The following is a 12,050-nucleotide window of genomic DNA, read 5'->3' as shown; positions in this document are numbered from 1 at the left end:
AAGAAGATCATTTGTAACCTTCACTAAAGCTGTTTCTGTGCTGTGATGGTCTCTGAAACCTGACTGAAACTCTTTAACCAAGCCATTCCTCTGCAGATGATCTTTAAGCTGTTTGACAACTACTGAAAGGAAGGTTAAAGATCGGCTTATAAGTAGCTAAGAACGCTGGGTCAAGATACGATTTAATTACTGATACTGTGGTATGTAGGTGATTGATGAAGATAGGCCGATCATAATTAAAACTGAACATCCCAGCACAGTAGAGGCTCGGACTGGAAACACGTCAGAAGAAAACAGGAAGACATGACGTGCATCATTGTCTGTGTGTGTGGTTTTGGAGTTTTCCGTAGTAACAGTGTGGCTCTGTGTTGAAGGACAGATCCTCCTCAGCTCGATGCCTTCATCATGGACAAAGCTCTGTTGGATTACGAAGTCTCCATCGATGCCGACTGCAAACTGGCGACAGTCGGGAAACCGTTTGCCATCGAAGGTAAGCAAGCAATACTGCTGGTGTTCCGTCTGTGTTTCGGTCAGGTCAAAGTGTACATTTGCTGTTTCTGTTTAGGTGACTTCCTGTCAGTGTTTTCTTTTAATTGGACTAATCAGAGGAGAGGAGCAAAGTTGTGTGATAGTTTAGCGATTTAAAGATCAGCTGGTGAATCAGTCAAACAACCTTGACATACTGAGGGGTGTAAACATCATAGTTCAGAAGTTCAGAAAACAAGCCAGCACTATGAAACTCGTCAGGTGACCTGAAGCTTCAGATAACAAGAAACAGAAAAACTGATCTGAGTCTGAAGCCAAATTGTCGAGTCATTGTAGAGAAAGATGAATGCTTCACTGTTGGTGCTCTGATACAGCATCACTATTATCAAAATGGCGACTAACAGAAAAAAGGTGACATGAAATCGTTCCATCCATGGAGTGAAGCTGAAGTTTACGTGATCCCTCAACACACACAATAAAAACAGTTTTAATAAATAATGGAAATAAAGAGTCCACAGCTGTTAGTTTCATCTGTTTCTCACTTTCATAGTTTCAGGTTTACATTTACTGAGGGTCTGCACCAGTCCTGCGTCACTGTTCTTTTTTTTTTTTAGCTGTTTGGACAAACTGAATCTGCAGATTTGACAAAAGGCACGGAAGATGGGTGGGTGTACGTGAGGGACCAAGCAGCCAAGGCATAGAGGACACAGGAAAAAATATATTCAAAATTGGTTTTCTTTATTTTAACCCTCAAAAAAACGTTTAAAAAAATTCAAAAATATAATTAGAGGGCCCATAAAAGAGGTCAACTAAATATAACTCTATAAAATGTAATTTCCAGAACCTTAACAAAGTGGACACAACTTAACTCACAAACTGACCTCATTACAAGACACAAGAGGGTAGCTTTTATAGTGGTTTAGCCAAACCATTTACACACAATAGGAAGGAAACAAAAACAAACACTAATACTAACTAAGCACAGAATAACATAAGTAAACCTAAAACATCCCTGTTTCTGTTAAGAACATTGTTGGTCCTGCTGAGCAGGCATTTTGTTTTCAAAGTCTTTAGCCACGCCTTTTGCCCAGACAGGAAACAGCTACTGCCCCACACCAGGTAACTCAAAGAAAGAGAAACATAATTAATATAACAGAAAACATTTTTAGAAAAACCACACAATGCTATTATGTGCATGCTTTGTAATATCAGTGTTATGTTTAGGTAAAATGATTAATGAATCATATTAGTGAAGTGGCTGCAAACCAAATAAATAAAGTGAACGAATGGAATTGTTTTACCCATATGTGGCTGATGCCATCACAGTGTAGGACCAGATTTAGATGGAGAAGAAGACCAATGTAGAGGCAGGCCTACAAACCAAAGCTGACAGGAAATTATGTAGATCAGCACAGTGACTCGTCTCTATGAGGTCAAACATTGGGTTGAAACGTGAATAAAGTTTAAATTTGAATATGAGCAGTAAAAGTTTCCCGCTCTGACCTTCAGGTGAACCATAATTAAGATTTTCTTTTAGTTTAATTAGACTTCGCGTCATCCTCCAGAATAATTACTGCTTAGACCTCTTAATTAACAGGTCCGTGGTTTTCTCTCCTGATTTATTCGACTTCCTGTTCTTGGCTCAGACATCCGTCTGCTCACTCCACACAAACAGACATGAACAATGCCTGATGTTGCTGTTTGTATTGTTCACCTTTCTGATGTTTTTTCTTCCTCTCAGAGCCTCAGATTTCTGTAATATGAGCCTGATCGCCTGTTATTGATTGTTGTTGACAGTTTCTTTGTTTGTTGTTTGTGTGTCGTGTTTTTGTTTTGTTTTTTCTTTTATGCTCAATAACATCTGTCTGCTCAAATGTCTGATTTCTCTCTGCAGTTCCTGGACAGATAGAGAAACAAATTCTGTACTGCCGTTTATGCCGTTTGTTGTTTTTATTGTTTACTGTTTATTTGTTTCCAGGTTACGGTATCGGCCTCCCTCAGAATTCTCCTCTGACATCCAATGTCTCCGAGTTCATCAGCAGGTACAAATCCGATGGTTACATGGACCTGCTGCACGACAAGTGGTACAAAGTGGTTCCGTGTGGGAACCGTGTGTTCGCCGTTACTGAGGTCAGTGTGACAGCAGCACACCTGTGTGGCCGTGGCCACCTGTTCCTTTCATGAAATGTATTTTATTTCAACCTTCTCAAAGCCAACAGAACAACACGAGGAGGCGTCTGGACACTTCAGATCTGGACTGAATATTTTTTCTGACTGTGCTCAGGTGGGCAGATGCTGTCCCCTGCTGGTCACTCTGAGACACAGCTATCAAACCTCATAAAGGCAGATTAAAAAACATAACACAAACTGCAGTCGGCAACAGGAAACCAGTTAGCAACACAGCAAGAAACCAGCTGCTGACACACTGCAGGCACAGAGGACAGGGCAAATACATCTTCCTGCTCTTAAAACAAGCTGCCTGCTGACCTTAGATCAGTTACATCTGTGCGTCCATTTAAAAACAGACTCAAAATCTCTTTGTTTGCACAGGCCTGCACTCATCAGGTGTTTTTTTGTTTTGGTTTATTTTAGTTTTATATTTTGCTCTTTTCAATGCCTTTACAATTTTAAGCATGCACAGGTTCTTATGTTTTTATCTTCTGCGTTAAGCATGTTCCATTTGGAACTAATGAAATGTGGTAAATAAGTAATCGCCACTCCCTTCTCTCTCAGACTCTTCAGATGGGCATCAGCCACTTTTCCGGACTCTTCGTGTTGCTGTGCGTCGGCGTGAGCGGCGCTTTGCTGACTCTGGCAGGCGAACATGGTTTTTACCGACTCGTTCTGCCACACATCCGCCGCCGTCAGAACCTAAAGTACTGGCTGCACACCTCACAGGTAAGTCAGAGAAGGATGATCTCAGCTGAGTGCTTTTATATAATTCATTCATGTTTGTGAAAAACTAAATGAGAAAACTAAACGCTCTGTGTGACAGAAAATCCACCGAGCTCTGAACATGACGTACGAGGACGTGAAGAGGCAGCGAGCTGAGAAAGAGAAGAGGTCAGTCTCACCATCTGAGCTCAGAGTGTTTAGGTTAACTTTGATGGGAGTTGCAAGATGTCAACAGAGAACAGAACAACCTTAGGCTTCAATCTCCAGTTATTCTTTCAGTTATGAAGCTGATTTTATAATCCATGAATGAGAAATACGATAAATATAAACTTTCATGAGCAAAAACACTGTTGAAAAAGTCTTGGTTTTAAATTAGAAACACATGACCTTATAATGTTTTTTTCAGTTCTTCAAGCTAAACGTCTCCTTTGGAGTTTAGAGATTTCTTATCCACATATTTCTCACTGACTTATGTGCATTATTCTGAGCCTAAGGTCTTTGTCTGTGTTCAGCTGTAACCTGCACAAGTCTCAGCCCCCTCCGGCCCCTCCCGCTCCGGGAGCTTCAGCCAAATGGAACAACGAGACGAGCAAGGACGCCGATGTCGCAGCTACCGCCGCTGCTGCCAAAGATGCCAGAGACTTCAAAAGAGTCCACTTCAACCTGGAGACGCTGAACACCCGTCGTCTGCTTGCTCGTCTTGCAGTCTCTGAAACCAAGGGAGGCAGCGCCATGGCTGAGAGGGAGGGTCCAGCCAAGCCGAAGGCGGGGCCAAACAGCAGGCTGTGTGAGAATGGAGGACCGGCGGCTTCGTTCACCAACCGACTGCTCACGCTCCCCTCCTCATCCTCCTCTGCAAGACACAATGCTTCAGCTCCAGCCCCCACAGCCGCGGCGCTTTCTCCGCCTGCTACTTCCACCCCTGCCCCCGTTACCATAGCCCCGCCTGCCTCAGATGCCCCACCCCGTGTTGCTGTGGCTCCGCCCCGGCCTGGCGAGCTGGAGGAGCTGGAGGAGGAGATCGAACAGATGAGGGAGAAGTTACGGACAGCTCTGGCAAGGAGAGCTGAGATTCAGACGACTCTAACCAAACCCACTGTCACAGTGACAAGCGCCCCATCATCCGTTACCACGACAACCATTATGGCGACCCCAACAACGACAGGAGCCACGCCCATTCCCATACCCACCATTACCCCAGTAACAACCCTTCCTTCCAACATGAAATGCGTAACGACCATGACCGACCCACCTCACAAAGTCCTATCTAAAGTCCGGCCCCTCCATAGCAGCCTGGCCAGTCAGAGGAGGTGATGTTCTCTGGAAAGGTCACGACACGGCGGCCATTCTAATCAGCAGTGAGGAAAAAAAATGTTCCTTTTATTTTGTTTAACTTTCTCAAGTTCTCAAAGAAGTTGATTGGACAGAAAACATCAAAGAGCCCTGAAGCTAATCAGATGATTGGTTACCTAATCAATATTTTTAGGCTGGATGAAATTATTGAACCCTTTAGAGTACAAACACTTTATATTTCCAGCTAAAATTAGAAATCCTGTGAAAACATTAAAGAAAAAATGAAATTGTTTCAATTACTTTATAAAATAAAAAATTACTGTTGAGAAAATATGCTAATTTAAATCCATAAATCTTAAAATGAAAGTCTGAAGATCAGGTAACATGCCCCAAACCCGAACCTTTATTATTTTACACATTTCAAAGTTTGAATAATCACTCAAAGACCAGTTATTTTATACACAAAATTTATTATTTTGTAATATTACTAATATTAGTAATTAGTATTGAATCAGTATTACTGTGAGTACAGTTTGTTTTTCAGGGTTTTTTACTCCTAAACGTCAAAGACAATCTATTTAAAATATTTTAATATGATATATTTATCACTTTAAAAGTGATGTTTTTTTGTCAATTAAGTGCTCAATAAAAAAATATCTTTTAATGTTTTTCAGTCACAAGTACAGCTTGTGAAGTCTAAAGTCTGTCAGATAAATTATGTAAACTGAGGAAGAGAAGAAGACCAGGACGTGAGCCTGAGGTACACCGAATTTAATGAGTTCTTAGTTTGAGCCAAATACAGAATAATGTAGCAGTTGTATTATAGAAGTGCATATTCCTAAAGAATCCAGAGACTTATTTTTGCATATTTTTACATATTTAGTAACAAAACAAATAAGTTTGTATATAATTAAAATAGCTGCAGTGAATCTAAAGATTTTATTCTTTATTTTTATATAAAATCAGAGTCTGATGTTCAGTTTCCACCTCTGACTGGTTAAAACGGCCGCCGTGACAGAGACTGAAGAGCATTTCTGGAACTTTCTAAAACTCTGGCGGTGCACAAAAAGCATGTCCACTCTTTAAAAAGAAATTACAAGAAGTACACATACCACCAGACACAACATGAACAATAAAGCTGTTTCCTGTTGGGAACAGAAACGGTGGTGTTCATGCAATAACATCGTTAGTTCTTCACATAGACGTAACTCCTCTTCATGTAACATGAACATGGTTAGTGTAAGCAGTATGCCGAAGGTTTTTATTAGAGTCACTTCACTACAGACATGAAACCTTAAATGTTCCCACAGAGCCTGAACCCATCCCCGAATGTGACTTTAACCCCACCAATAACCACACACCAAGAAGTTAAACTGTAGAAATGTCTTAAAGACATAAACACCTGGATGACCTCTATTTTTCTGCTTCTAAACTTCTAAAAACTGAGGTTATTGTACTTGGCCCTGAAAATCTTAGAAATATGGTATCTAATCAGATACCTACTCTGGATGGCATTACCTTGGCCTCCAGTAACACTGTGAGTAATCGCGGAGTCATTTTTGACCAGGATATGTCCTTCAGCATCTACATTAAACAAATATTTATCTTTCTTCAAACATGTTTCTTAGAAACACTGAACTGCATCACTTTCCAAACTAAAGATGAAGAATTGTTCAGATTCTCCAGAAAACATGAAAACTTTTGTTAAACCTTCAAATGGTCTGAAAAGTTGAGGATGTTTTCACTCTGTTTGGTACATTTACAGGTTTCTCATAAAAGAGAAAGAAAAAAAATTGATTTGTATTTTATTCATTCATTCAGTTTGTTTTTCATCATTTAAACTTAAATCTGAGAGATGAGCCTGAGTTTTGACTTTCAGATATTTTACTGAGTTAAATCCATTATTCATCCTGTTATTCTTCCTAAGTGTTTTTATGATAATTAATAAAACCGACTTTCTAATGAAGTCTGTGACGTTGTATTTTACTGGTTGATCTGATTTAACCGAGGAATCGGCTGGAGTTATTAAAAGCTTAAACCTCAGTGTCAGTCTAAAATTTGTTAAACCCTCTGTTTTATTCACAGCTAACAAGCTAGGTGTAGAATGATCGATCAGTGATTTGTTATAACCAGTGTTGGTCAAGTTACTTGAAAAAAGTAATCAGTAACTAATTACTGATTACTTCCCCAAAAAAGTAATCCCGTTACTTTACTGCTTACTTATTTTCAAAGGTAATTAATTACTTAGTTACTTTTTAAAAACACGATTTACAACCTGAATAGGTAATAAAGTGATAGATCTTTCAGCCCAATTCTACTTTTTCTGCATAATCCATCACACAAAATGTAATCAAATGGAAAAGTCTCTTTTTTTTTTTACTTGTTTTATCAATTTTAATCTTTTAACTTTATGCATCAAGTAAAAATTTAATTATATGCACCATTCTCTGACTTGAAGAAATTAGTTTAACATTTAAAGCTATTTTCTGCACATTCCAGCACATAAAATAAAATATTTTTTGTGTTTACACTCAGTCTTTCAAATAGATGCAAGTAAAACACAGCAGAAAATAAATAAAGTCAAAGACTAGCGGTCCTGTTGCTCTATTTTCACCTGTAAAGCAGGAGTAGGGTAGGCGGAGGTTTGCCCTGGTGCAGGTGTGCCGCAGCGGTCAGTGGAAGAATCCGCGAGTTTCTCTGTGAATTTCCCATTACGTCGTTGCCCACTCGGTGCTTGTTTAGGGGGGTTTTTTCGCTGTAAAAAGAAGTTTTCTTCCCACGCACAACGGACACTAATGTTTTTGTCACTTTTTGTGGAATCAAACTCAAAGTAAGGTCAGTACTTCCACGGTTTAAACGCTGCATGCTCATACTCTCTCCCGCACTCGATATATTATCCATCGTTGATCTGCACACAGCTGTTGTCACGAACGTCGCACTCGCTTACGTCATTGTCATGGGACATTCTCGCAAAAATATCACGGTTTTAGTAACGCAGTAACGCAGCGTTCCTACAGGAAAGTAACGGTAATGTAAATACCGTTTTTGCGATAGTAATCCCTTACTTTACTCGTTACTTTAAAAAAGTAATCAGATTACAGTAACGCGTTGCGTTACTGCCCATCTCTGGTTATAGCACAGCTTTACTGAGTGTACAGTAAGCATCCATCAGTCATTACAATAACAATACCTCTTAATGCTGTAAAAGGTATTGCAACGACATAAAGCTGCCATACACCTTGGCTTAAACCAGTATAAGACGTCTTAGCCACAAGAGCATGCATGTAGAAAGTATGCACCTATGCTAACAGTTTCCTTTGTTTTCTAGCATTTACACTAAACTAACACAAAATGTCATCTGCAGATGTGATGAAGGGTATACTCAGTCATTTTTTTCTTTATTTTAATAGAAGAAAATACTGTACTCATAAATATACATTGATTAGTGAGTAGCTACATCTTCCAACAATTGAGGAACCCTCATGAACTTATCATTAATGTATTAAAAATAGATAACAGCTGCCATGTTGCCCAACCATCTTGAATCCAGTGATTTCTGTTCTGCCTAATCAGCACAGCGATTATAGACTGGCCCCATACCAGAGGTGGAGGAGAACAGAAATGGTAGGCATTGGCATGCTGTGGACGGGCATTTTAATTCCTATCTGCATTTCAAACTGAAGATATCAAGGATCAAATCTATGTTTTATCATTAAAGAAACAAAAACATGAAAGGGACAATGCCACCACGATCTCATCTCATCTCCTGAAATGAAGCTGGGGCTCTAACACATGAAAATGTGCATAAACAAGTTATTTGCAATACTGTCATAGTTACTTAATGTGATCAGAAAAGAAACAATCTGCTGACATTTATAGGTGAGATTTTACACTTTGTTTCCTGATGAGGTGTTCGCGGACCTGTTAGTTCTGGGGAGTTGTAACGCAATCAGTGTTCCTGTTCTTGATCTTGTGACATTTTTGGAAATTCAAACAGAAATGTGGTTGTTGTCACTTTAAGAGTTTCTCTCTTTTTATTTAAAAAAAATCTTTTAGATAATTTCATCTCAAATATTGAAACAGGTGTTTGTAAAAATAAACCACTGAACCTTGTTCACACAGAGAATTATAAACATTTAATCATGTTAAAAAAAAATTTAACATCTGTTTTCTGATTGATCAGCTCTTGTTGAGAGCAGCTGCCAGCTGGTTGTAGCTCATCTTCCTCAGTATCTCCTCAGGTACCTCCTTGGCCCCCTCGGCGTGGTACTTCTGGACCATGAGGTCAACAGTTCTGGTTCTGTCTGCGGCCTCCAGTCGGCTGACGGAGATCGGATCAGTCCGGAGACTCAGGAAGCGCTGGAAGGTTTTCAGATCCTCTGAACCGAGACGGTTGAGCATCTGCAGCAGCTGCAGGGTCGCATCTTCGTCCTGCAAGTCCAGCACCTTCACTGACATGGGAGAGACCGGAACACAGATCAGACCAGATCCACACACATTAACTGATCTGCAAGACCGGTAATGTTGTGGTGATGGAGCTGTACTCCCTTAAGATGGTGTCGAAGAGGCCAAGATAAAGACAATGCTGGACAATACCTCCCACCCACTCCATGACGTACTGCCCAGTCACAGGAGCACGCTTAGTGAGAGACTGAGATTACCCATAATGCACCACTGAATGACACAGGAAATCATTTCTCCCTGTGGATATCACATCCAACTAATGCACAGTACACACTGCATTAGTTACATCATTTTGCACATCCCCTACAGTAAAATAACAAATAACATTTAAATAAAGTTTTACAGTTTAGGGTAAAATGTCAATCATATATTTTTAATCTTTGTAAGATTCTGGATATTTATAATTGAGCTATTTGTTTATATTAAAGCTATTTTTTTATATTCTGTAATTTTGTAATATATTGCATTATTTCATTTCCTCTGGGATTAATAAAGGATTCTGATTCTGATGTTTATAGATCTGTCTGTGTGAACAAAAAGATCTGAGGTCACTCTGGATTAAACAGATTATTCAGATTAAGTCATCAGAAATGTTTGAAACTACAGTTATTAATTAAAGTTATGTTATCACTGTTACCTGATAAACATTTCTCAGGTGGAAAAGCTGAATTTCTGATTAGCTGATGAAAGAGTAAGTTTGGTTTGATTAAAGCCTCTAAAGGACAAAAAGCATGTCTGGGGGCAGCAGTCTGAAACTGCTGGACACCAGCCAATTAAAGGACAGGATTCAGACGCATGAGCACAAACTGGGAGCCAGGAAAAAAACACTGGTCAGGACAGGCAAACGTTCAATGGAGATGTCTGGCTGAAACAATCAAAGAGAAGCTGCAGGTTCACGAGTCTCCATGATAAAGTCTCACATTTTCAAGAACCATGGTGTGTTTTCAGTTTGACTATAAATCAACTACAGACACAGGTAAAAGAAGGTCACATGTAGTGTGAATTACCTTTTAGCTGAATGTCTCGGGCCCAGACCTCACACTCTTTGTTGCCAAACACCCAGCCGATCAGACGGGATCCAGCCACATGACTCCTGAGCTGCAGCCTCACTTGTGTGGCTCCAGCCTTCAGCTGCACCTGGAATGACGGCAGGAAGTTGTTGTAGTCTCTGAAGTTCACGAACTTTGATATCTGAAACGATAAAAACAAGAAATGAGCTTCATGAGAGTGTGTGTGTAAAAATTAAGATCAGGGTCTAATCAGGAAGCAGCGTCAACAAACTCAGCTTCCTGTTTCTGAACAGCTGATGGAGTTTCAATTCGAGGATTCACCATGGCAATGGTAAACAAAGAGAAAGTAAAGCATCAGGTGAGAGCAGGTGAGAGCAGGTGAGAGCAGGTGCAGCGTCCAAGTGACATACCTCTGGCTGGATGACTGTGACGGGCTCTCCAATCAGTTTGTATGTGTGATTTGGGATCAGTTCGCAGTCAGGAATAGCTTCGACGTACTCAGCCCCAATCCGCCGCTTCCACTCCTTTCTCACCTGCACATCAGGTGATCAGTCAGAGCCACAAAGACTGATTCAGGTATTTGTTACCGGTGTCAGAGGATATCATTTCAAATATAAATCATTTGAAATTTAAACCTTTCACTGCACTTTTCATGGATATTGTAAGGACCCTTCAGGCAGGGCCTGCTTACCTGAGTGAGGCAGACATTCCTGGGCAGCAGCAGGACAAACAGTGTGGAATTTGTGGGTTGAGAGAAGATCAACACCAGGCCAGCAATCTGGTCACTGGGCGCTGGGGTCACCAGACCAAAGCACGAGAAGCCCGAGATATCAACTGTCACATGACTATCGGTCACCTGACCTGGAGTGATAAAGTCCACACAGTCCCCAGTGACATGAGCTACAGATAGGAAGTGCTGACCACCATCTGCAAGATAGAAAAACATTCATCCAGAGACTATCAAGAAACGTCAGCCAGCGATGGCAATTCAGACGTGTCTGACATGGTAACCCTGGAATGAGCCAAACACAAAATGTAAATCTAAACTTCTCTCCAAAGTCTCGGACTCAGAGGATTAAACAAGATCAGAAAGTATTTTTCTTTCCTCCAAAACATCAGGCGAGGATGATTTCTTCTGCAGGTTCTGTTTGCTGTCATGTGAATGTGAAGTTTGACCTCATGGTGGGACTGTGACATGTAACTGGCAGAAAACATGTCAAAGAAACAGTTAGTGACCTGAGAGCAGCTGGCAATGCGGCAGGTGGAGTCGCTGGAAGCTCCCAGTCAGCAGGTGGAACCTGAACAGAGCTCCTGCCACCTGCAGCCCTTTAGAGGACAGGAAGTCCACATCCCAGGGAACCATCTCATACACCACGTCACCAAATCCCTCCAACACCAGGCCTGTCACACTGCACCTGAACACACCGTGCTGCTGGCAGCGCAACCTGGCAACATGGAAACATTACTGTTTATTTGTTAGCTCTTAACTGTGAGGTGATATTCAGAGCATCTAGACAGTGTTCACAGCCTTAAATTGTATTATACAGCCCTTTGCTGCATGTCTTCCCCCTTCTCTCTCTGTGCGCGCTTTCCTGTCGTTTCTTCACTGAGCCTTCTAATAAAGTTGAAAATGGACAAAAAAATATTTGTTTATAGTTTTTTCTCTAATTGATCTTCTGAGTTAACTTCAGTAATTACTTCCTTCAAACCATCAATGTGTCTTTTAGACCCCATTCCTACAAGACTCATCAATGAAGTCCTGCCATTAATTAATGCTTCAATCTTAAATCTGGTCAACCTATCTGGGGGTTTGCTCACTATGTGTTTATACACCACTCTGCATTTAATCATTAGTGAGTCTAAACAAATCTAAGATTGTCTTCATACAAGAAACACATTCGA

The 12,050-nt window shown here is 40.6% G+C and overlaps 2 protein-coding genes across 2 annotated transcripts in view; one reads left to right on the top strand and one right to left on the bottom strand.

Moving 5' to 3' along the window:
• Positions 1-6,629, top strand: part of grin3bb (glutamate receptor, ionotropic, N-methyl-D-aspartate 3Bb) — a gene marked incomplete at its 5' end in the record, with an annotated part of 70,102 nt that extends 63,473 nt beyond the window's left edge. The window contains 5 exons of the mRNA XM_080879137.1: positions 375-490; positions 2,465-2,616; positions 3,220-3,384; positions 3,482-3,549; positions 3,894-6,629. Of these exons, the coding sequence (XP_080735263.1) occupies positions 375-490; positions 2,465-2,616; positions 3,220-3,384; positions 3,482-3,549; positions 3,894-4,695 (1,303 nt within the window). The 3' untranslated portion in view covers positions 4,696-6,629. The remainder of the gene's footprint in view (positions 1-374; positions 491-2,464; positions 2,617-3,219; positions 3,385-3,481; positions 3,550-3,893) is intronic.
• A 1,718-nt stretch (positions 6,630-8,347) lies between these two features.
• LOC308393977 (uncharacterized protein) lies at positions 8,348-11,519 on the bottom strand. Its single transcript, XM_080878059.1, has 5 exons — positions 11,385-11,519; positions 10,840-11,075; positions 10,559-10,681; positions 10,146-10,329; positions 8,348-9,125 (listed from the first exon to the last, which is right to left on the bottom strand). Exons 1-5 carry the CDS (start codon positions 11,509-11,511, stop codon positions 8,854-8,856), a joined length of 942 nt encoding a protein of 313 aa, XP_080734185.1. The 5' UTR covers positions 11,512-11,519; the 3' UTR covers positions 8,348-8,853.
• Between the last annotated feature and the right edge of the window lie 531 nt (positions 11,520-12,050).

This window comes from Rhamphochromis sp. 'chilingali' (assembly GCF_963969265.1).
Source record: "Rhamphochromis sp. 'chilingali' genome assembly, chromosome: 3".
NCBI classification, from domain to species: domain Eukaryota; kingdom Metazoa; phylum Chordata; class Actinopteri; order Cichliformes; family Cichlidae; genus Rhamphochromis; species Rhamphochromis sp. 'chilingali'.
The sequence above is the reverse complement of the archived record's forward strand: the minus strand, read 5'-3'. Positions and strand labels throughout refer to the sequence as shown.

Excerpts from the sequence above, each read along its gene's own strand:
- LOC308393977 (XM_080878059.1), bottom strand. The coding sequence starts at position 11,511 with ATGGTTCCCTGGGATGTGGACTTCCTGTCCTCTAAAGGGCTGCAGGTG. Across the intron at positions 11,076-11,384 it reads GCATTGCCAGCTGCTCTCAG|ATGGTGGTCAGCACTTCCTA; the intron begins GTCACTAACTGT and ends TCTATCTTGCAG. Across the intron at positions 9,126-10,145 it reads CCGAGACATTCAGCTAAAAG|TGAAGGTGCTGGACTTGCAG; the intron begins GTAATTCACACT and ends CTCCCATGTCAG.